The following is a 26,608-nucleotide window of genomic DNA, read 5'->3' as shown; positions in this document are numbered from 1 at the left end:
TCTTCAACATTGTAGTATAGTTGAGCACGTGCATGAGTAAAAGGTCACGAACGCATGCAAATGATTTATTCTAGAATTTAGAAAAAGCAGAGTGACTTTCAATTGGATGAAATATGGAAAATGTCAGGATGATTTGTATCACATAGAACACACGTTTCCAACTATCATTAATACCTTAGACACCATTTGATTTGTAGCTTTGTTCCAGTATGTGTGCCTGGTGACCATCTCAATGATTTTTTGTTTCCTCTGTTGCATTTCCAGTGCCATCTCTGTCCAATAATTCTTCATCACAAATAGGGTATGGAATATATTGAAGAATTTTCTTCTTGAGTCTTTCTATCTCCATCTTTAGAGATTGCTTGATTAAGTGTGCATCTACTAAAACACTTAAGATATTTCAAAGTTGCCATTTTATCTTCCATACCTAGTTACCATTCTATAGTTTATATTTTGTGTTCTTTTATTCTGTTCTTTTTTTATTATTATTGTACAGTAAAGGCACTGACCAAAACTAAGGGGATTTGGGATCACTACAACATATCAAGGCACCGAGAAATATGCACTAAATGATCACTTTGGTCCATTTCTGCTTCTGTAGTGTTGTATAGTGGCTTATTTACTGATCTTGGTCTCTTGCCGGTAGGAGACTACACACTGTTAAACTGCAATATTTTCCCGTCGCTGTCCTTTGTAGCATCCCATGTGTCCAGGGCCACTGGGATATCGATTCATTAGGACGTTTATAAATCATAACTGTATTTTTATTATAATGTTAGCCCTGATGAAGGTCTATCTCTGGACCGAAACATCTGTATTATGTTTATAACCTGGTTCTAATAAATATTACTTGTTTTTGAGTGCCCAGCTCGTAGATAGTTTTTATGATTGTTGCACTGAGCATCGAGAGACTCGATTCTCCAATTGTAGGCGCCACTTATGGAGTATTGCTTTGTATACTGTTTTTGTTCTCTTTATACACATAGATATATGTTGTATTTTGTGTGCTTGGTCGTGTTCTGTTTTATGCTTCTAATTGTGAACTTACTACAGAAACCCCTATGTACTGTACAAGGAGTTTTCTCATGACACTTAGGTACTGCAATTTATCAAAGGAAACCACAATAATCGCTAATTATCTATACTGATTGATGGTTTTTATTTCCCTTTTTTGTAATTTATGAAGTATTACTATTTTTATTGTTGTGACTATTTTCTAGGGGTAAAAAAACTAGTAAAAACATTATTATTTTAATTTATTTATAATGCGCCAACATATTCCTTAGGGCAGTAAAATGGGGTTGGAGGATGGAAACAGTAAGATAACCAAGATTAACATACATTTTAACAGTAGGGAAGGAGGTCAACAATTTAGTTGTCTTTCTTTGAAAAAGTTATATCCTGCTTATAACTTTATTATTTAGTCCTTAGAAATGGATATAGTCCTCTATGGAGAAGGTTCACTAACCCCCGATAGAGGTTATCACACTGTGATCCCTTGTTAATTGCCATTCCAGTCAACAGAGGTGTGATAACCTGTATGGGATGTTAGTGAATCCAGTTGTATGTGAGAACTTACCAATGATGGCAAAATAAGTGGTACAGTATCACTACCTCATTCGGACGTGGCACAAACAGGAATGAAAACAGATACAGATGTAGCAGACTTTATTGCCCCCCTTTTAACGTGAGATGTATCAGTAACACTAACGTGATATTTAATGCCATGTTGAAACATGCACTATTGAAATCAATATTAAAGCTTGCATTATATTAAAGGACATGTGGGGGGGGGGGGGTTGGGGGGAGGGGTCAGTGTTCTTTCACGTTAACATCTGCTACATCAGTAACTGGAGGGATTTGATTCACGTATTATCATTAGACCGGGAAGATCTAGAATATGGGCACTACTATGGGCCACTGAATACTGATTTGTTTGTGTTACTTATGTATTTAGTTTAAGTGGTTTATGTACCTTATGGGTATGTTTTTGTTTTTCTGATTAGTATGTATTATTGTGTAGGTTGATATTCCTACTGTACCTCTAGGGGTATAATAGATTTTGATAACTGTTGTGGTTTTCTTGTCTGAAGTGTGATTTTGTTTTTGTTATACCAACTAAATTGCTCTTGGGTATACCAATACACTTTTATTTATCAAATATTTTTTATCAGATTGTAATTATTTCTCTTGTCCCCATATTCTGTGTATATATGATTATTACATAAGAAGGGGAAGTTGAGAGCGCTCAGGTTTGGCTTTGTGTCTTGTGGCGAGACGTTTGCATGCAGTTCATGCAACAGGTCAGGTTTCCAGGATATCCCTGCTTCAGCACAGGTGGCTAAATCAGTGGCTCAGATTCTGATTAATCTACCTATGCCGATGCAGGGATATCCTGAAAACCTGTCCTGTTGATGGCCCTTGAGGACTGGAGGTAGCCACCCCTGGTGTAGTCCAACGTCCTATTCTCGTTTATTCGATTCTTGACAATATACTGTATATAATCATTATTGTATATGCTGCCCTTGGTTTTATGTGGCATGATGTGGTGCTTGTGAACGTCGTGTGCTTTACATTTTTACTTCTTTGTGGCAAATGATTATATATAATACCCACTCCAGTAAATAAATGATCAACAAACGGAGCCATGTTGCGTGCTCAGGAAATCTGTGGTGTGCATGTATGAATGTGTGTAGTGTATAAGGCTTTAGTGCATGTTATATGATCAGAGGACTGGTAAAGATAGTGAGCTATAAATAAGACAGGACATTGCTTGCAATCATTATCACTTTATTAACACCTCATGTGCTGCAGGGCATATCATTAAGCAGCTCCTTCTCATATCTAGTAAGTGCTAAAAGTATTTATCAAAAAGGAATTGTCTAACCACATATATTTTAGTTTTAAGTATCATATCACATCCATGGCACACATAGGACACACGTGTTTGTAAATATATGATTAAGTTAAAAAAGGTACAAAAATAAAAACTAACAAACACACCAGTATTCACTGTATAAAGGCAGAAGTGGTTCACCGCTAGGGCAAAAAAATGCCATTCAAAGCAATAGACATAGTATTGGCATACATCAAGTGATATTTATTTTCTCCATAATTGCCCCAGGTTTGCCTTGATACATAGGCGGTAGTATATTAAACTGATTCATTAAACTGCAATAGTGCTCCAATCTGCATTAACGCAGTTTAACCCTTTCACTGCACTGGCCCCCAGTGACATGCAGGAAAGTGGAGCGTTGAACACGATCTCCCCCTAGATAAAAAAACCAAGCAAAAATAGTATGACGTTCCCTGCACATTTTCTCATAGGGTCCCTGCCATACCTGCCTGTATGAGGTACAGGGAATGTCATAAGCCTTAGACGTTGAGGAAAATCGCTCATAGACCGCAATGAGTTTGTGCTTCTTTCTTTATCTTACATCATGAAAAACTTTGTATAACCACACAAAAGCCAAGAACCAGTGTTTCAAAAATGAAACATTTATTGAAACAAAGTCGCTTTGAATTTGTCATTGCCAAAGTGCACCTTTTACCATGTTCGGGAACTCACGGTATAAAATGTGTGACAAAACAGCATTCGCTATCGAAAATCGCATTTTAAACCGCCTGTATAAAAAGTGTCAAACCGCCTGATTTTGTACGTCCTCTACAAGCGAAATGACCTGAAGGTGCGATTTCCCTCCATAGCTGGAAATAGGGTTTTTGCGAGGAGGAGGAGTAACTAACCTAATATCTCCAGATGTACTGTATACAGTATATGTAATAAATTAGATGGCTTTGCTGAAAAATGAACATAACTGAGGTACCATGGGAGATATACTAATGTCTTTACAGAGACATTAGAGAATCCGTGCCCCATGAAGGGATTTTAAATACTATGTGCTGGATAAAGGGGCTGAAACCCATCTTTGGATTTCCGCGTGCAAAAAGGATTTGGTCTGAAAACCCCAGGAAAATCCGCGAATCGGATTCCGACAGGTTTGTCCATCTCTTCTTGCCTGTGAGGTTAGCGGTATTATTTCCTGTTTTTAAAGAGGATTTAAATGACTGTCCTATAGGAAGCCACAACCGTTCTTCTTATTGCGGCTTCCTAATGGTATTAGATTTAGCAGCCATTCTGTTTACCCTGGGGGGAGATTTAAACCATGTCCTTCAACCTGATAATAGCGTGGCTCAGCTCAGGGAAACCCCCCGGTTCCCATTCTATATAAAAATATAAATGGGTGGGTTAAGAAAACCAAACAATAGGGGGAATTGCAGAGTAACTTGGATTGGGCTCCTCAATAATTACAGATGCGTCTGGAGAATGTGAAGTCATAGTCACTTGTCTTATAAGATTGGACATATCTGTAAATGTGTAAAGAACAATACATAGTCATACTGTATGTTGTAGCTAAGTAGACAGAATAGGTCTATCCTTTCTTTTTTTCCCTTCCTTTCTTTTTTTTTTCCTAGTCTACTAAACTACGTTAAATGTGGACATTATATTCGACATTCTTTTGTAACAAACCTATGGACTATATGACAACACGTTATAAAATGCCAGAAAATCTAAACATGGCTGGTTAAAAATGCATATCATGTAACATGATTTCTTTAATCCAATGCTGTCAAATATTGTAAATTAAAAAATATTTATATTGAAAATCCAAAGAATGAATTTGGATTTAGCGTAAGTATTACATTTGTTATGTGAAGAAAACTGCCTTTAGAAAGTAAAGTAGAATTAAAAGATGGTGTGAGAGTCTGTACCACCAGACAGTGCATTGATAGTCTGTGCATGCAGGATGCGAACATTCACTGCCTGCTAATCTATTCCCAGATGGAGGTTGATGCAGACGAGAAGCGCCATCGCACACGCTCCAAAGGTGTTCGAGGTACGTTTCTTGCTTCACTAAATCACTCAAGGCCCCCACTCAGCAATGACCTTCATCCTGCAGAATCTCTTCTCACAATTCATTCTGACCCTTGCTTTTACATAACCTTTTGGGTAATTTTCTATAGCAGAGGGGTACTTATTACAGATGATACATTTTTATATATTTTCCATCTCTCTGCAGTTCCCGTGGAACCAGCCATACAAGAGCTGTTCAGGTTAGTGCTCTGAGTGTAAAATGTATCCCCATTAGCAATTTAGAAAATTCATGCTTTTTAATGGGTATAATGCACTTTCAAGTTCATCTGTGGTTTGCTCATGCCCCACTATATTGATGAAATTAATTCTCCGGAGACCTGCTAATAAAATAGACTTGGCATCGCCTTTTTTTTTTTCCTCTTCAATTATTTGAACTTCTCTCTTTCCGGTTTTTATTTTGCCCTCCATTTCTTGAACGTGTCTGCCTGATTTTAGTGTAATCTCCAGGCATCATACCAGTTCCTCTTATAATGTATTATATCCTTTTTGCAGCTGTCCTACTCCTGGTTGTGATGGGAGTGGTCACGTTAGTGGTAAATATGCAAGACATAGAAGGTAATTATACACCTACATTTTTGCATACTGGATGTTTGACAATGTACTTGTTTAACTATGTTAGTGACCCATTTTCAAGGATGCAAATACTTTAAATGCATTCATTATTTAAGGAATATTTCTGTGAATAATTATAATAATATATATATATATATACATAAATATTATTACTATTATTATACATATATATATATATATATATATATATATATATATATATATATATATATATATATGTATGTATGAATATAACAAAAAAAGGCAATAGTCACTGTGTTACTATATATATATACATAAACATATACATACATATACATATACGTATATATATATATATATATATATATATATATATATATATATATATATATATATATATATATAGTAACACAGTGACTATTGACATTTTTTTGTTATATACGGATACCATTTTTTAATGGTTCCTTTTATAATGCTATTGTTTTGCAAAGGTAATATCAACCTAGAATGTGGCCTTATGATCGGTGGCGTTGTAACGTTCTGTAAGACACTAAGGGGCCTATGCAGAGAGCAGCGCTTTTTAAAATTGGAGAGGGGAATAAAAAGTAGGTTTAATGGAGAGTTTTATTCTTCATATGCAGAAATGGGCGAAATCCGCTATTTTTAGCATTACTGCATGTGGAGAATTGTAAATGAGGAGATGCGCGCAGCTGAAAGGGAAAAAAAAAATCGCGCATTTTTTTTTTGTTTCCCTATAGCCGGCGAGCTTCTGCTTCTTGCCAACTTTAGTTGGCGGAGAAAATTGGAGAAAATCGCGCCAAAAACAGCCGCTAGATGGCGAGCGCGCCTTTCTGAATTCGGATATTTTTCAGACTGGCGAGATGTAGTTTCTCGCCAGCCGCGCGGCGAGATTTTCAAATAGAAAAAAAAATGGCGCTTTTTTCCTACCTCGCCATTTTCAGCTGTTTTTAGCGCGATTTTCTCCGGAAAATGTCGAGATTGCAAATAGTGCTGCTCTCTGCATGAGGCCCTTAGTGCAGTTTAGAGATAAAATAGAAAGACAGGCTTTCAAGAACATGGCGTTCACTTATGAGTTAATATCCTACGGTCATATTCTAGGACAGGTATGTAATGATGATGCATTGAGATGTTTTAATTATAAACTTTAAACTCCTAACATGACTCCTCAAACCCTACCAGTGAGGAAAACCTTTAAAAAGGGGAAATGTTTTAGTTATTTAAACCTAATAATTATTTTAGCTTTATAAACAGAGTTATTGCACTGATGGTTAACAACTGTGTTTGATGGACATTGTCCATAGTTATTACTTCTCTTGTATGATATGTTGCTTGTATGATATTAATTCTTACTGCACAAGGGCCTATGTACTAAGATCATATTTTTATTTGTTGGGCATCAATATTGTAGCGCTAACAAGTAGTACAAACCTTCATGGAATGTGCATCTTGTGTAACCATGACACGCCCGTTGTTGTTTGAAATTTAGTTTGACGCTTTGTTTCATGTTAAATACCTGATTGATAGATTTTAAATCATAACTATGTGTTAATAAACGTTTGTTGTGTGTGTGGGATATGATCCCAGTCCTCAGGGCTCAGCTGTATGTGGAAATATATTGATTGAAGCTTCAATCACAATACATCTGATCATTAGAGCATATAATAAGCTGTATGAGGCTCAATATAATATAATGCAGATAGGTGTACAGGTACAACTGGAGGAGTGACACAGAACTCTATATATACCATAAAGGCACTGTCTAAATCCCCAGTAAACCAAAGTACATACCTATAGATCAATCGATCTGTGATGGAGTCTCAGTAGAACAGCTGCTCTGACTCAGAAGTGTGCGTGCATCACGCCAGTAGCTTGGATAGGTAGTGGGTGGTCCCGTGGGGTCCGACGGCGGAGCACTGCGGCTGTGGAAAATGGGGGCTGCACACCAGTTCCAGTTAAAAACGGCTTTATTTGGTGGTCATCAGGAGTACAGGTAAACACTCTGACGCGTTTCCACAGCCGCAGTGCTCCGCCGTCGGACCCCACGGGACCACCCACTACCTATGTGTTAATAAATATAAATTATTAGTGCCATTTTTTTTTATTAATCATACTGAGAAAATCATACATTTTGTTAACCTTCTGTAAATATTGAAACATCTGTGCTGCGTCAAATACATTTTTTGTAGATACAAAGCAACGTAATTCTGCACTAAACGTATTAACAGACTTTTTTAGTGTTTTCACCAAGTTGGACTTGGCGAACGATTTTGACAGACTTGAAACGTAATTTTTTTCATATGTATATACTCGAGCTGTCTATTTTTGTGTATCAAAAAATAATAATAATGCATTTTGGCCCAAATTGAAATCTTTCAGATTCATTATTTAATTTAAAATAAGAATTTTGTGTATCAATGTTGCACTGCAAAGGCCATTTGTGGTGCTTAGTAGATGGGTTGCATTGTTTGATAATGGTAATAATGTACTGGAAATAATTGTTTGAAAACTAGGGATGAACTGGTAAATATATTTAACAGTTTGGACGTTATGGACCCATAACTGTAATACCTGTATGTAACTATAGAAGCAAAAACAATGTATAGTAATTCCCTACACATACTGTAATTGATAATTTAGTGTTCACTTAATACCCCACTTTAAAGAACAATGCTTTTCAAACAGTTTTGGAGAAAATCATAAGAAATGTAACAACTCTTTGCCATGACTATGGTTCTCGTAAGGACTACTGGAAGAAAAACTACGTACCAAATGTGACCCATTTTCCCCACCCAAAGAACAACAAAATCACTGTATATACTTGACCCATCCAGACTTCCCCGGTCCCTCTGATCCATCTTACATCAGTGAATCAGTAACCGCAAAGACTGCCCTTACACCTCCATTAACAAACTTGCTGGCCAATAATTCACAACACTCACCACCTCCCCAATCCTAAGTGCCCCCAAAAAGGTCAACGTAAAGGCTGCCCTGATCAACTTCTCTTCGAACCCCCAGAAGAATATCTTCTCATGATCTGGACAGAAACTTAGAGGTCACCAGCCTCCTCAACTCCCCTGCTTCTTATTCCTTCCTCCAACCTGTCTTAACCCTCTTCGACCACAATATATTTTGCCACCTCCTGGATGCCCCATAACTTAGAAAAAAACAATATGCCAGCTAAACACTGCTCCACAGAACTACAGGAGTAACCTAAATACTTTTTCCAAATTAGGAATTACAATATCACTTCCACCCGGTCACTGTCAGATTATAGCGGGTCAACTCCAAGCAAAATTCCCCCCATTCGACCCAAGCTCAACCACATAAGGCCCACATGCCAAGGACCATCTCACCAACTCCCAGACTTGACCATCCTAATATTCCAAAGATTACTGGGCAAGAGTGGCCTGAGCCTCCGGCTGAGGTGCCAGGAATCTGAAAAGGGTAAACTAAAAATGGGCCAGGGCATCCAAAATGATATTACTGGACCCAGGAACATGCCTAGCTCTTAACACTACATTCCAACACACCAACTAGCTTATCTGCCGGTAGCCAAAACTGCCTGTTGACAATGTCTATTTCAATTCCCAGGAAACTAAGCATATTGGTAGGACCCACTGTATTTTCCCTAGCCAATGGGACAATCCCGTTCTCTACCGCCTAAAAACAAGCTTACAGATTCCAGCACACCTTGGATGCTGCCGGGCCAACAAGGAAGAAATTGTCAAAATAGTGACAAATCCCTAGGCAGTCTGACTCTGCCTTTACTACCCATTCGAACTATGGTTCAGGGGCTTCTTAATCACTTTAAATAACGATAGTTTGGAGCTAAGGAAGGAAGCAACAAACGAAAGAGAAGTGCATGGGAAAGGGAAAGAGTGAATGAGGTGAGAGTGAGAGATGGGGCAAGTCAGAGGATGATTGAGAGAGAAAAAGGAGGGAGAAATAGAGAAAGTACAAAGAGGGGGCGAGAAAGATGAGAAATAACAAGGCATAGGAAAAACTGACTCATGCAGTGGTGGTGAAGCTGCTTCTTCCTTCCCCCTCAACTTCAGAGACAGTGCTCATAGCAACACTTCAGACAACCTTCTGCAGATGTAACTGGTGAAAAAGAAACTTCTGTTGCAGTAAAGAGATCCTTTGCCATGTTTATGACAAGGATCATATTGGTTATAGTAAACTTCCTGATCCTTATGGTACCATGATCCCAAGGTCACTGGCTTCCAAAAAGTGACTTTCTTGTAGCACAGCAAATAGGGTCATACAGTAGGCCTTGTGTAGACTATCAGAGAATGGAATGGGGAGTTATAGGAAGTAGAACTTCAGGCCATAGTACTCAATAGAGCTGCAGTAAAGATGGAGTCTTTAGTCTCATTCAGCAATTTAATGCGGACAGCAAGCTATGTTTGAGTTGGACACCTAGCTTAACTAAGGTCATACTGCACATACTGTAAGGCAAGAAAAACGATATTATCAAGTCAAACCATAAAAGTAGAAAGCACTTCCTACCAGTACAGCTATAAGTACCATCCTGACTGCTGTCAACCATCCAGATACAGTATGTCTGCTCTCAATATCTAGTGCTAGCTGTACAGTACATTTCAAAGCACCCAGCCACAGTTTATTTACTGGTACAAGCATAATGTCACGCGGTGCACAGTGAACTGGTGCAATGATCCAACAGATGTTATTTAAATTTAGGGAAGTAAGGAAAGGGGAAAACAGCAGCAGGTCTAGTGGGATCAGTATAATCTGAGCAAAACTAGCATTACTGAAAATTTACAAACAATAAGTTATTTCCAGTCAGCTTTTTAAAAACAAAATAAAAACAAACAAACAAACAAAAAATATATATCTATATATACTGTATATATATATATATATATATATATATATATATATATATATTTTGTTTGTTTGTTTTTATTTATATATATATATATATATATATATATATATATATATATATATATATATATATATATATAGTGTGATGTGAGATTATAATTGATCAATTTAATGTACTTGTCATCTTTGCAGTTAGCAAATATTTGTGTCAGAGCTTGTCAATGATGTGTATGCTATAGTAAACATACTGTAGGATTTTATCAAACATGTAATTGCAAATTTAATATACTAGATTTACAGTATTTCTAATTTAGTTTTTTAACGCCTAGAAAGGAATGTGACACAGACTCGGTCCAAGAGGACAATGACTACATAGAAAAGCAAAAGCATCCCTATTCTACCTGTTTTCAATATCCTTATTAAACTAGGGACGTTTTAGTTTAAAAACTAGTGAGTTGTACATTGCATGCATTCAATGGACTTATAAGGGGCAGATGTATCTTTCCCAGTTTTTCATCAAACATTTTTAGTATCTGACCATGTAGAGGGGTACAGTAAAGACTGCCATTTAGGAATACCGTTTCTAGACATGTGCGAATGTTTCATTTCAATTCACAAAGCATTTTCGCATTTGCTCCAGGAAATATGGATATTCATGAAAGTCTTGCAAAAGTTTTTTTCCACTATTTGACTTTAAAGGTTTCGTCATTTTGTAGTGAATGTTCGCGATTTCTACAAAATTTGAATAAAACATATACACGTATAGAGCTGGTTGAGCATCCATTCCCTGTTTGCAGTCCTATGGAATTTTATTGTTCTCTCCATGCACACTGTAACAAGTGGTGATAGGCCATATTGTTTTCTATTGGTACACTGCCCTAGTGCCGTTGAGCACCCTTAGGGGTAGTTTTGTGAATGTTGTGTTCAGTATCCTTTCCACTGTAGTACTAAATGATGCTTGGGCTTTAGGCATAAGACATTTTCCTTGTCCTACTTCTGACCTTCAAGAATGTATATAAGAGGTTTTCTGGGCCGGCAATTGTTCAAAGGGGGTGAGAATAGTCAGCCATCAGAATGTCAATCATCACTTGGATCAACAATCAGACTCATCTTTATCACTTGTGCTGTCAGTATCATTCACACTATCAAGGCCAAACTCAAACGCCAAGGCTAATGATCTATTCATATTTATTATCGGGGCCCGATTTATAATATTTGCTATGAAGAATTTCAAACAAATTTGCTGAAAATGTACCTTACCCACCAGAATTTCAAGTTCTTACTATTTGGGGAAAATTTGGAAATGTTGACGACTTTGCACATTTTTTAATGAGCAGTGAAAGTCAAATACTTGCCTGTTGTCAATATGAATGTGTGTACTCCTATAGGAATATGTGTACTCCTATATGAATGTGTGTACTCCTATATGAATATGAATGTGTGTACTCCTATATGAATATGAATGTGTGTACTCCTAGATGAATATGAATGTGTGTACTCCTAGATGAATATCAATGTGTGTACTCCTAGATGAATATAAATGTTTGTTCTCCTAGATGAATATGAATGTGTGTACTCCTATATGAATATGAATGTGTGTACTCCTATATGAATATGAATGTGTGTACTCCTATATGAATATGCACGTGTGTACTCCTATATGAATATGAATGTGTGTACTCCTATATGAATATGAACGTGTGTACTCCTATATGAATATGAACGTGTGTACTCCTATATGAATATGAACGTGTGTACTCCTATATGAATATGAATGTGTGTACTCCTATATGAATATGAATGTGTGTTCTCCTATATGAATATGAATGTGTGTACTCCTATATGAATATGAATGTGTGTACTCCTATATGAATATGAACGTGTGTACTCCTATATGAATATGAACGTGTGTACTCCTATATGAATATGAACGTGTGTACTCCTATATGAATATGAATGTGTGTACTCCTATATGAATATGAATGTGTGTTCTCCTATATGAATATGCACGTGTGTACTCCTATATGAATATGAATGTGTGTACTCCTATATGAATATGAACGTGTGTACTCCTATATGAATATGAACGTGTGTACTCCTATATGAATATGAACGTGTGTACTCCTATATGAATATGAATGTGTGTACTCCTATATGAATATGAATGTGTGTTCTCCTATATGAATATGAATGTGTGTACTCCTATATGAATATGAATGTGTGTACTCCTATATGAATATGAATGTGTGTTCTCCTATATGAATATGAATGTGTGTACTCCTAGATGAATATGAATGTATGTACTCCTATATGAATATGAATGTATGTACTCCTAGATGAATATGAATGTGTGTACTCCTATATGAATATGAATGTATGTACTCCTATATGAATATGAATGTGTGTACTCCTATATGAATATGAATGTGTGTACTCCTATATGAATATGAATGTGTGTACTCCTAGATGAATATGAATGTATGTACTCCTATATGAATATGAACGTGTGTACTCCTATATGAATATGAACGTGTGTACTCCTATATGAATATGAACGTGTGTACTCCTATATGAATATGAATGTGTGTACTCCTATATGAATATGAATGTGTGTTCTCCTATATGAATATGAATGTGTGTACTCCTATATGAATATGAATGTGTGTACTCCTATATGAATATGAATGTGTGTTCTCCTATATGAATATGAATGTGTGTACTCCTAGATGAATATGAATGTATGTACTCCTATATGAATATGAATGTATGTACTCCTAGATGAATATGAATGTGTGTACTCCTATATGAATATGAATGTATGTACTCCTATATGAATATGAATGTGTGTACTCCTATATGAATATGAATGTGTGTACTCCTATATGAATATGAATGTGTGTACTCCTAGATGAATATGAATGTGTGTACTCCTAGATGAATATCAATGTGTGTACTCCTAGATGAATATAAATGTTTGTTCTCCTAGATGAATATGAATGTGTGTACTCCTATATGAATATGAATGTGTGTACTCCTATATGAATATGAATGTGTGTACTCCTATATGAATATGCACGTGTGTACTCCTATATGAATATGAATGTGTGTACTCCTATATGAATATGAACGTGTGTACTCCTATATGAATATGAACGTGTGTACTCCTATATGAATATGAACGTGTGTACTCCTATATGAATATGAATGTGTGTACTCCTATATGAATATGAATGTGTGTTCTCCTATATGAATATGAATGTGTGTACTCCTATATGAATATGAATGTGTGTACTCCTATATGAATATGAATGTGTGTTCTCCTATATGAATATGAATGTGTGTACTCCTAGATGAATATGAATGTATGTACTCCTAGATGAATATGAATGTGTGTACTCCTAGATGAATATGAATGTGTGTACTCCTAAAAACAAGCATATAACAATAGGGTTGTGGCACTGACCACAAATGGTTAGTGGGCACACATTGTTCTCACAGTGATGGTGCACAGATAGTTATTTCCTAATCTTAAGAGGCACTGTAGTGTTATGCAGCAAGAAAGGACTTCTGTTGTGACATTTTCTATGCAGTCACCACAGTCTCTGTGCTAAGAAACACATTTAAGATGATGACGGATGTACTGTAGCAGGACTTACTGTCCTCGGCGCCATGGACAAAAAAGCGAAAGCCTGCAGTGCTGGGACAGGGTCTGATCTGATCGAGCTGCAGGGGGGTCCATGCTTCTGAATTGGAACCCCCACAGCGATAATCCGTCAGTGACGTGACCACTGAGGTCTTGCGGCCACACGTAGCAGCGGCACTGAAGACAGTAAGTCTTACTACCTCTGTATACATCTGCTAAATATCTCAGAATTCGTGGCAACTCAACAACCGTTTTCTCATTTATTGAGAATGTGACTGTTTATATGCACTTTCAAATACCTTAACAGAAGACTAGTAAAACATAGGGCAGCACTATTTCATGGTTCAGAATAATTTGGGGGTATTTAAGCATTTACAGAATGTTGTTTTCGTATTCTATTCTCATGGACAACTGCAGTAAATAAACAGTCTTCAGAATTTCTGCACCATGTATTTCATGTATAATTACTGTATGTGTGTTAAGAATAGGAGTAGCTTGGATCATTAAAGGAGCAATCCATGCATCTGTGTTTTTTTAAACAAATCAGTTCTTTAGAATTAGATAATACTTACTACATTTTTTTAAATTCAATTCAATGCAATTTTTAAATCAGTTTTAATATACTGAGCATCCTTTTATTTGTGCAGCAGGTTTTAGCCCACCTCCCCAGCAGAGGAAGATCTTTGTAATACTTTCCTGTTTGAGATCATTTGTTGCCAATGTTCCCAGCAGTTTGAACTGCAAACTGTAACAATAGATAATGTTACCGTTGTAATATCAGGATACATTTTAACTTCTGAGTTACACTGATTGATGGATTAATTGAAACTGAAAGGCAGCCATTTAGTGAACCCTGGGAAGCAGGATCTTTGCTGATCGAACACGGGAGAACTAATCGATTGGCAACTTAGGTAATTAGTTTTCAATAATAGTAATCATAGGTGGCATATATTAAAACAAAAACTTTTTTTATTTTTTTATAGTGCTGCGGGACTGCTTCTTTAAGGCTGATACTTTTACAAGATTTGGAGACTTGGACATTACATACTCTTTTAAACATTTTCTAATAGGCTAAAAAGTTTTTTCATATGTAACCCTGTTTCCCCCACCCAATCACACATAGGGTCTCCTAAGGAAATTACTACTCTGGTTACATCTGCCAGTGTGGTGCATACCTGCTGGTAACAGGGAGTCCTGAGTCTCCCGCATGGTGATAAAGGGGAATAACAGGACAGGCTTCTGGGGTCTTGCCCAAATTCAACTCACAGGTGCAGTGCCTCTATCGTATGCAGCCCCCAGCTGTACGGGGTGAAGACTCTACAAAAGAACTCTCCCCCTTCCTCCCAATATACTTCAGTCTCAGGCCAGGAAGGTATAGGTAAAATGCAGCAGATCTTTATTTGGTCTTCACTATTCAGCAGCAGTTCTCACCAGGTCTTCCCCCTCAGGATGTCCCTGAACTCACTTCCAGCCAAGGGCACCAAGAGTGGTTCTAGCTTTTCCCCTATCCCCTGGTAGGATAGGAGGTATGGGTCTACCCACGCTCTCCGGAGAGAGGGCCTCAAACCTACCAGAGCCCTGGCAGCTTAGTACGGGTACTCTGTCTCTATCAAGGTAGAGACCAACTGACTAAATAGGAAGTTACCGTACATTAAGTAAGCTCCAGTAGGCACCACCCCTGTGTCTCTAATTGGACACAGAGCCTGATGACACTACCTTCACTGACTCACTGCACAGCAGGTGTGGGGAAAACCCATGATCTATCCTGGCTAACCTGCCCTTACCAGGTATCATGCCAGGAGGAAAACAGACCTATAGCCCCAAAACTACCCAGGGCTACACATATTTCTCAATCAGCCACAAGGTCTGTATGATTCTGTGCTCTGATTTCTCACAGTTTGACCTGAACATAGATTCACAATATTGTGCTAGCCTCTTACCCTGACACAAACATTGGAACTGTAAGGCAAGAGCTAGAGATCAGAACCAGGAGGTCTTATGGCTGTAATCAGGTCGGTTGGGCAAAGATGTAGTCTGATAGGCAAGTGAACTTCATAACCAGGTCAGAAGACTGAAATTCAGGAGGGCAAGGCTGAGTTAATCAAACGATCGGGTTGAAGCTTGAAGCTGTTACCAAAAGGATGAACCTGTTGTACAAGCATGGAAAAATGGCTGTCTGTGACCAGGAATTAAACTAACATTACAGTTCATCAGTTGTCCATTTGGGGCTAGAAGAGAAAGCCAAGCATATAGTCAAGTAGGAAAGTAATAACCTAGAACAAGGGAGCTAACCAGCTGCTGAATAATTCACCATGCTGGGCTACTGCCTCCGGCTGCTGGTGCCCTGGATTCCAAACCCTGAGGACGTAACAGATTTATTTAACTTCAGATCTGGCAGATTCGTTGGTGCACATACGATAGAAAAACAATGATGCTCAGATTTTCATACTTATTAAAATATTCACCTATAAAATAAAATAATATGTGCATCATGTTAATCCTAACTCCTCCTATTAACTCACTCTAAATCTCAAAATAGTACAGTACCAAGATATATTGATGGAGAATTATATTCATTTGATACACAGAACACCTGTATTTAAAGAGCTGAACAGATTGGTTGAGCCACACCTGATAAGGATAAACTCTTTGAAATGGAACAAAAAACATTTTGTGGCATGTCCTACATGCTTCGATAATCTGGGAAAGACAAAACTGTGTTGTTTTCTGTTCAGACAGTAGTTATTTAGTGTAGCAAATTGTATTAATTAATTCCACCAGACTGCTAATTCAACTAAATATACCATGGGCACATTGTCAGAGGAGTCATTATTAGCAAGGTTACCATCGTTAGCCAATCAGATGGTTTTATCGGTATTTAGTCTCATTAGTAAGATTACTTAATTCTCTTAAGGTCTTAGCATCTGCCTGACCCAAATGTTCTCAGTGTGTTGATATGCTACCAGTCCTGCATTATTTATGGGTTATTGAATAGGAAAAACTCATTATTTACTTCCCCAGTTTTCACTGGTATTATACTGCTCTTTATTGTGGATTTTAGGTTACCGTATCGTCTGTCATTTTTTTCTTTATCCGTTATGTTTCCAGTAATCTTCCAAAAAAAACATTGATCATGAGTATTAACCTCCCAAGGATTCCATGAATACTTATTATAGAGTAATTATTGGAGCAGAAAATTCCCAAAGTTCTGTGAAACAACAGCCAACATGTTTATAAATAGCCAATACATGATAGCTTTTTACAAATAGCAGTATGCAACGAAATTAGATAAATCCTGTGAATTAAATTGTTCAAGGAATAATTGCTCCAAGAGTTGTGCTACCAATACAGTCTAATCATTAACTAAACCTTTAAAAATGTTTTTATAAGGACATTTTCCTGCCACTTTCCCCATTATTTCAGACATATTTTACTATGCCTTTTTAATTTGCATCAAAGATGCATAACATCATTTCCTAACTCAGAACATATGTGTGTGGAACATACGTTCACAATCACTGTACTTTAAAAAATATATATATAATTTAATACCCCTATGTAAACATCTGAAAGCTACAACCATAACTAATATCACATGCTGAAGGTGTTATAGTAATCTAGTGAATCAAAACTGTCTATTTGAATGAATTAGATGCAATATCTTAGAAGGTAAGATTACTCCGTTGATTGATTACTTGCAAATAGGCATTAGCATTACGCAGTCACATGGTTTGCAAATAGGGAAATGAATGGGTGAGGGATTCATGAACTCCTCGTAAATATAACCAAATACTAAAACATATATTTCATTAAAGGAAGATATGCATTTCATATTTTGCATTGTTTCCCATGATGCTGTTGGTTTCTCATGGCGGTTTTTATGTTGTTTTACTGTTGTCTTTCATGTGCTTAGGGAGCAGTCTGTGTTGGCGAGGCTACAGCATGTGCTAACTAGAGATTGGCTGAGAATCTATGATGAAGTAGAATGGATGCATAAACATGCCTGATGACATAAAATGGAAAATCATATGTTCCTGATGATGAAACAGAAAGGATTGGTATGTGAAAAAGACGCTTATCCTTTCTACGTGTAAACTAAATTGGTGTTCTCCAGCCATATTTAATTAATAAAATCCTATAACATTTATTTTACCTCTATATATATTTGAGATATACAAGTTGAAATTTACTCTGAAATCCATACATACCCTTTGGCATGTCAACCCAGACACAGACCAAACCCCCAAATTGCTGATTACAGGTACATTTGGAGAAATGCACAATGCTTATCTCTGAATAAATTAAATTTGGAAGTGTAGATAAGTCTTGCTAATTTCTTAGAACAGTAAATCATGTGAGCAGAATTAGTCAAGCTTTAATATATAAAGACCCCCCAAAAATAGGCCTTTAGACTTCCACCTGTTTTACCCTTGCATTATAGCGTGATTTGTAGGGTTTCCTAGACTAAACAATTCTAAATCACAGCTGATACTGCAAACCTAACTACCAACCTGCCGGAATAGTGCACACTAACTAAATGATTGTAATATGTTTGGTGACCATTATTTTGGATTGCCAAATGTAATTTCTAGTGGGATGAATTAAATATATCATAACTGACTTGTTACTAGCCCCTATGTTTGCTTAGCAGGATCTGTGGAGAGTTCTGATGTTATAGTTTTGAAATTGCATTTGAAATGCCATCACAAAGGTGAAGGTATGTTAAATAGGTGTGTTATATCTAACTCTGTGAGGGAATGGGAAACAAACTTTATTGGATCAGGAATTAAAGGCAAATAAACTTTGGCCTTAATGGCTAATCACAGGGATAGGTATCAGAGAAGAGGAATGTAGTTTGATCTGTCGTAGATAAGCAAGGGAGGGTTGAATGGGAGGGGAAATTATAGGCAGTAGAGGATGGAGTTGTGTCCACCCTGTCTCTGTCAGAACTGTACCAGTTCTTTTTCATTGTTGGTAATTTGTTTAATCCTGTACCGCTTCATATTTAATTTATAGAGTAAAAGATTTTTTTGCCAGAAGTTTTTCTGTGAACTTTTTGATCTTGAATTCCTTATTGAATTGAGAATGCTTAAAACTTTGGGTTGGGTGATTCCTGTTCACCTGTTGAGAGGTGACCATTTGCCTGTGTGCCCAAATGCATAAGTACCTTAAATACATACTACCATAGTAGTGCATGAGATGCAACAAATGCAGAACAAGTTACATTCATTTCAGATGAATACCCTTTATTTTGTAGAATTTAATCAGGATTAGGTGTTTTGTTTGAAGCTTTGAACTCATGTATCAGTCTTCTAGATGGAGAACATTGGATGGAGCTTTGAAGTGCAGCAGAGAAGAGTCTGATGAGCTGTTGCTGTTCCCTTCTCTCTCCTTCGCCAAGCGCTCTTGAAGGAACAAAAACAAAAAAAACACTTTTCTTACCATTTTGAGGTCCACATTTTAAAAATTTAAAAATCCAACAATATTTCGTGAATGTTCTTGCTAACATTTTTTCATCGATATATAATATGACTGGGTAGCAAAAGGTTGTAGTAGTTAGGCAGCATGATAAATGTTTTTTGTTTTTTCAATTCTGGGATACTTATTTTTCAACAGGAAAATACCTGTCAATTGTCATGGACAGTACATGATTTGCATTAATGTAGTGTATAACATGAACGGGTAGCAAAAAGTCTAAAAAAAAAAAAATCTTTTTTATGGCTGGTGTTGGTCTTGAGTAGCTTTTGGGCTTGGGTTATATATACACATATACATCATCTTCAGCCACTGCTACATGAAGTCCTCCCGGTGATCTACAAGGTACTGCAGTACCTCTCTTCTCCGTGTTGCTGCAACTATTTTTCTGATTTCATCCTCCCCCATCTGTATTGTGGTAATTTTCTTGTTTTTTTTATATCCCTCTCTCCCCCTAAGCCCAAGTAAAATTTTAAAACCAATGGGATTTTCTTCTCCTTTGATAAGCTTGGTGCAATATTTTTGTTCCAGTTTTACCCAAGTTCTGCAGCTTGAAAAATTGGATCAGATTGCAAAATCGTATTGTTTTCATTTGGATCTGTGGATTCTTTCCTCCAAAAAAACCTAAACACCTGATTCCATGTTGTCCTTTTTTGCAGAATGTATTAACTGAACTTATACTGTAGCATTAATTATATTTAAACATTGACAATAGCCAATAATCAACAGATTTCCATTTTTTTGTCATATTTCATAGACTATACATATGAAATACAGAACAAGGCTTCATTGTTGCTTCTTAGTAGCATATGGTGGGATAAATTCTGATATTCTGCACTAAATCCTATGGAACATGCCCACAACTTGGCATGAGCACAATTTTAAGATGATAATGCCATTCATTTCTAAGCTTCTGAAGTTCTGAGATTGATCCTTTTCATATTAGTAGCACAGAACAGGGACTAGAACATTGAAAGAACTTTGATCAACAATAACTTTGGCTTTATGAGTCAACCAAAGAAATAGGGTTGGATTGTATGCTCTAAGATGGTGATGTGTGATAGTGATAATAATACATCTCCAGAGGTGTGTCTGTGAGCAAAGAAAAACATTAAGGATGATGGGGTAGCGATTATTATTTGTTTATGCTTCCAGAAATCTAACAGACAATGTAATACACTCTTAAAAAGTCTTGTGGAGGTTCATTATTACTTGTTTTTGTCCAATGAGTGTGGCTGGTCCTTTCATCTGTCCCAAGACCATAGGCAGTCAATTAATTAGGTATTTGTCACAGATATGTAACAAAGCCCTATAGTATGTGTAGTTTTTCTGAATTCAGATTGCTTTCATATAGGTATTGTCACAGGAGACCAGGCATTTACACCTTTTTACCAGAATCATTCATTGAGTAAAACATGTAAGTGAAATAAATTGTAAATGTATTCTCAGGAAAAGGCATACACACAATGATACACAAACTACATAAGAAAAATACATTCTTACTGGGGGTCTGGGTACAAAACTAGACTTTCCTAGGCGCATGGGCTCCTAAATAAGAAGCTTACCCTGACCGGAACCTAACCCAAAACGTCATGGAACTCAAATCGGCATGAAGTTCCAGATGCCACCGCTCCCTTCTCTCCAGAGGACTTGAATCTGCTTGACCGGGGCTTAGGCTTAGTTACAGAGACCATTTGCATCCCTATGCCCCATTTACCTTTCTGGGCTATACTGAAGCAGGGAACCCTAGCGGTGAGTCGCGCAAGCGTTTTCAAGGGGAGATATTGCCGGGACAATGTGACTATATGTATCTGGGAATCAAGCATGATTTCCAGGTATATTTTTGGGGTATCCAGCACCTCTGGACCACAACTACCTAGACACATTCTGACAACACTTTCTCCGCACCGCAAATCCCGCTCCCCCCCCCCCCTTGAAACTCGGTGCCCTAGCGATCCCTGCTCGCTGGCATCCCTGGAAAGGTAAAAACACAAAAAATCTTTATTAACGCATTTTACAGGTTATGCATTAAACAGTATTAGGCTCAAAAGCTGACACTCCCGAATCCGACATGTGGATCAGCGGTAACCAAACAGGCTTAAACCTTTAATGTGAGCCTGGTTACTCCCTCACCGTCACAGGTATACTTTCTGTTTTTTTACACAGAATATATTACATATTCATCACCATTTGTCTTAAATCCTCCAGTCATGTCCACTGATTGATATTAATATTTTCTGGCAAAACAATATTGTCAGGTTATCCATTCTTTTCCTATTCAGGTGCACTTTAAATGTGCCCCATGCGAAGACTTCACAGAAAAACCATTCTGGCATGAAACTTTAACCTCTTCACTGCTGGAAGATTCAGCCACCTATCAGGATGAAATGCATTAAAGGCCAACTGACACCGGTTAAGGGGTTATTAGCAGAAATATATGAAATATGTAAAACAGGGCTTCCTCTCCCTTCATTAGGATATTATTGAATTTTATCTGGCTTGTTGTGTTGTAGTCCTTATTCAATTTTTTTTCCTTCCATTTCATATACCTTTTCACCCACCAGTTTGATTGCCATGGCTGCAGCCGTGGGTGAATAATTGCCTGTCTTCACAGGAGCATGTTCTGGAGCTAAAGTCGAGTGCTTTCTTCCTGATGTATGCCTCATTTGGATTCAGCCGACAGCCTAGGGGCTGTATTATTCATGCCTTGACAGATAGCACTCACTAAAAGCATTGGAACAGGGCCAGGTACTGGCAGAGAGATAGTGGAGCATTGCAACTTGCAACAGAGAAGACTATGTATAATACAAAAAAAAAAAAAAGAGAGAAATCTGCATACCTTTCTTTTGCAGGTTTCACTTTGATGGAATATACATTTGCATCAAAATAAGATACACTATAAGTAAATGTATTTTTTTTCTCCTTAGACGACGCTTGAAATTGAATACAAATTCCCACATTTAATTGCAAAACTGATTTTAATTAGGAAGGCTCTGCATGTGAAAAATGAAGATTCACTTGGATGAGTGTAACACATTGCAGTGTCTGCTGAATGCTCTAATTAATGTATGGCTCCTGTACAACACGTTGCACTGTGGGATATTCAGAAATTATTCTGTACACACTGTCAGTCTCTCTGTATTTGACTTCACAACGCCTTTGAAAAGGATAATTCTCTCCCAATTTATCTGTTATGAGATAATGGTACTCGCCATTACTCCTTGTGCATAATCTTTTTTCCCCACTAATATCATAGATTAGGACATTTATTGAGAAAATTGTTGAATTCACTGATTCATTTAAAAAAAAAAGACAAAGGGGGTTATTCATTTAACTGTGACAATGTCGACCATGGCACTATCGCATGGAAACACTGGGAGTTTGCGTGCTATACTGCTTTGACCAGCACTATTGCAGTTTAATGAATAACCCTAATAAGGGATGATTGGCTATAGCGGGGAAGCGCAATCTTTTTTCCCTGCGCCCCCCTGCCGGCTGTTCCCATCTCTGCATGCCCCCCGCCTCTTATCTTGCCTCCGGCATCATGACCATGGCGACACGTCTACAGAAGCAAGGTAAGTGCAGTTTACAGAGGCCTTCGACACTTCCCTGATGTGGAGCTGCTGGGGGAAATGAATCTGCTGGATCGGGATCAGTGCGGGGCTGGGGGGGATCGATGTGGAGCTGCTGGGGGAAGTGAGGCTGCGAGGGGAATGCTGGGAGAATTACAGCGGCTGCTTGGGGGCATGTAGTGCTAACGGCACCTCACTCCACCTCTTCCCCCCTCCTCCCTCCTCCCGATCGTGCGTGCGGCGGCCATTTTTTTAAAAATTAGCGCAACCCCGGTTATAGCGAGGTCGGATCGGGTGGCCCCCGAGGACCGCGCTATAACGGGGTTGAGCTGTATATGAGAAGTGCAAGCTCCGTAGTGGAACTTGGATAAAAACACATTTAATAAAACAACGAGGTACAAGGACCTGCACTCACAATATAGATAGAGTGGAAATCGGAAGCAGCACAGCAAACGGAAGGTCACATCCACTAGAATCCCACCAAAAGGTAGTCCAGTTAGTGATAGACACTACGTGTATAAGTTCCACAAGAAAATTGAAACCGCTGTTTCTCTGCGTCTGGAGCTGGGAAATCCTGACTCTCGCAACAAACTCACTCCACATCAGCTGGTGTGTGGACATGTAAGAGATGTGTGCAGAGGTACATATAATGGAGACCAATTTGGGTGAAATTATATCTTGGCTTTATTGAGCCTGTTCCTTTATCCAGGTAAAACATACAAAAACAACACAATAACAAACCCCTATTCCTTTGTAAGGGCTAACTTACTTCCCCAGACCCTGGACTGGAGGGATATTCCCATACCAGCCTATCACCCCAAAGTCTCAGGAAGTACCTTAAGCAGCTGGCCCTCCATGTCAGTCTCTGACAGGTTCCTGGGTCCTATGTGTCCAGGAAATATAGGTGTCTGGGTGTCTTGATCTCAGCACAGCCTTTGTGCTCAAGATAGTGTCTGTGTGCAGGCTTCTCTGCTCTCCTTCTGTCAGCCCAAATGTGAGCTAAGGAATCTCTCTCCTGTTTCTCACATCAGGCTTTTCTAAAAGTCCTAATCAGCCAAGCGGAGTCTAGTTGATTGCCTGTGTGCAATTAACCAACACACTGCTGGTTTAGAGGCAGTTTCTCTCAAACAGTGATAAGTCCCTGTTACAGGACGCCTGTGTATCTGCCTTTGCTTTTCATCATGTACGTGACTTTATCAGGGGTGTGATTGGATAGTCGGTGGTGGAGTTTAAATATCCAATGTTGCTAAGTGACATGATACACAGACTAGGCAAGCAACTGCTACAGATGGAAACATGCAAGTGCAGATAATTTAACATAGTAAAAAGTATATAGTGGTATACTAGTATGCATGCTACCTATTATACGGATCCACTGATTAAATTTTTAAAGACAAAGGGGGTTATTCATCAAACTGTGACATTGTCGATCAGGGCATGCATGGAAACACTGGGAGTTTACGTGCTATAGTGCTCTTATCAGCACTAATGAAGTTTAATTAATAACCTCAGTAAGAGATTGTTGGCTATAACATGGGAGCTCATACTGCATTCTACAGGGCATGTAACTAAATGATGACAGTGCACTGTAAGAGCTGGATTTGCTGTATGTTGTCATACCTATAAGTATACTGTAGCTGTGATACTGTAACTCCCAAAATGTTGAAGCCAGTGTGGGGAGATATAGATATATCAAGTTAACGTAAAGTACGTGTAGAAAGGAAAAGAAAATCCACAACTGAATTAATAAAATATCTAAATCTTACTACAGTAAGGTCATAAACAGGACAGCTACTACCACACGAAGCTAGCTAATAGCAAAAAAACTGACATTGCATTTTATTTCTATTGGTCTATTTTTTATTTAGATGGAGTCAGGTATACTGCATTTAAAATAATATTATTAGTACTGTATATTAATATTTGTCCTTAGTTAATGGAAACTTTTAATTGTATTTGTAAGGATAGTAAATACCTGTTGAAATAATTACAGATTCAGAATGATCTATTTAGAATTTTTGTCATTACCAGATTGCACAGCAAGCGAACCTGATTGTCTGTGGCAATATACTTATCTGTATTCAGTATAGTAATGTATTGGTGTGGGTTAATATTTAAACATTATCTTTGCTTTTGTGAATACAAATGATGAACCTCCAGCACCCCCATTGTTGGGAATGAAAAATTAAAAGTTTAAGAAGTCTATGATATTAAGTCATAGATCCAAAGATATTTAATCTGTTGCATTGCATATTTTTTTGTAATAATGCAATCTGGGATATATGTGGTAAGGGGTAGCATATAAGATTTGTAAAACCAGAAAGCATATGCAAAATGTTGCAAACACAGGAGTAAATAAGGGGTCATGTGACCTGCTGCCGGGGCTCAGTACTAGAGTTTCAATAACCCCCTTTTCCACAGTCAATAACTCCCCTCCCCCAATACACACTCAGTAACCCACATTCCTCAATACACACTAACTCCCCTCCCCAATACACAATCAATAACCCCTCCTCCCCCAACACACACACACACTAACCCCCCATCCCCAATAAACAAACACATTGACCTCCCTCCCCCAATACACATACACATTGACCCCCCTCCCCAAATACACACGCACACGCACAATAACATCCTTCCTCCCTACACACACATACTTACAATTTACTATGGAGGGGAGGCCTCCGGTGCCACATTGATTCAGCTGGCAGAAGTTGGCCCCAACTTCCGGTGCCGACCGGTGGTTAGGCTTCCAGTCAAGGCCAGGTTGCAGCAGGGGAGAACTGGGGCAGAGCAGCCAACAAGGGCTCAAAAGCTGAATGCAGATTTTGGGCCAGATCTCAGGCCGGGACCCACTTCCAGCGCCGGCCTTTAGCTCCCCCCCCCTGTCAGCGGCCCTGCCTGCTGCATTTATTATTGAATCCGGGTTGTTGGTGTAAGCAGAAGCAGAACAGCGAGAGGAGATTGAGACTGAGATTAGTGGTGTGTTAGGGACGGTCAGTGTTAGATTGTATTTCTTTTGTATATTGCTTGTTAATGTGTGATTGAGTGATGGTATTTGTATTGAGTGTTAGTGTTTGACTATGTGAGTGTTGATTGCATTGAGTCTAAAGTGAGTGAGAGAAAATAAAAAAGTTTAGTACTTGGTTTTAGCTATGTATTTTTAATGTAAGTAGATTTAATTGTTAGTTTTAGTTACAGATGAGACAACGAGTATTCAAAGCTTGCCTTAAACTAGTCCGGTTACATGCTGGGTACATGCTGGGTGTAACCTGGCTAGTTTAAGACATTTCTGCATTGACTAATGACCCATCGAATGAACACAGCAGGGGTCCCATTCAGTTTGAATGGGACAGCCAGGGAACCCCGCTGTTAATCTGATGGGCCATTAGTCAATGCAGAAATGCCTTAAACTTGCCTTAAACTATACCCAGCATGTACCTGGGTCTTTTTGGCGATTGCCACTGGTTTGTGTTAGAATAACCGTCGGCACTACAGTATATACTTAATTTAGTTTGTTTAAGTTAGTTATATTTAGTAATAGTTTAATATGAGTTAGTTCACGTTTAATTTTTTAAG

General features: G+C 38.0%; 1 protein-coding gene across 11 annotated transcripts in view; it reads left to right on the top strand.

Annotated features, from left to right (window-relative positions):
- Nucleotides 1–26,608, top strand: part of MYT1L (myelin transcription factor 1 like) — a 573,498-nt gene that overhangs the window by 308,175 nt on the left and 238,715 nt on the right. For 10 of the 11 annotated variants that reach the window (XM_075598278.1, XM_075598276.1, XM_075598273.1 and 7 more), the window contains 3 exons: nt 4,841–4,895; nt 5,079–5,112; nt 5,426–5,488. The exons of the other annotated variant lie outside the window; for it this stretch is intronic. In XM_075598278.1, coding sequence (XP_075454393.1) covers nt 4,841–4,895; nt 5,079–5,112; nt 5,426–5,488 — 152 coding nt within the window. The remainder of the gene's footprint in view (nt 1–4,840; nt 4,896–5,078; nt 5,113–5,425; nt 5,489–26,608) is intronic. 11 annotated transcript variants of the gene reach the window in all.

The sequence above is a fragment of the Ascaphus truei genome, chromosome 4 (genome assembly GCF_040206685.1).
Source record: "Ascaphus truei isolate aAscTru1 chromosome 4, aAscTru1.hap1, whole genome shotgun sequence".
Classification (NCBI taxonomy): domain Eukaryota; kingdom Metazoa; phylum Chordata; class Amphibia; order Anura; family Ascaphidae; genus Ascaphus; species Ascaphus truei.
This window is presented reverse-complemented; position numbering and strand designations above follow the sequence as displayed.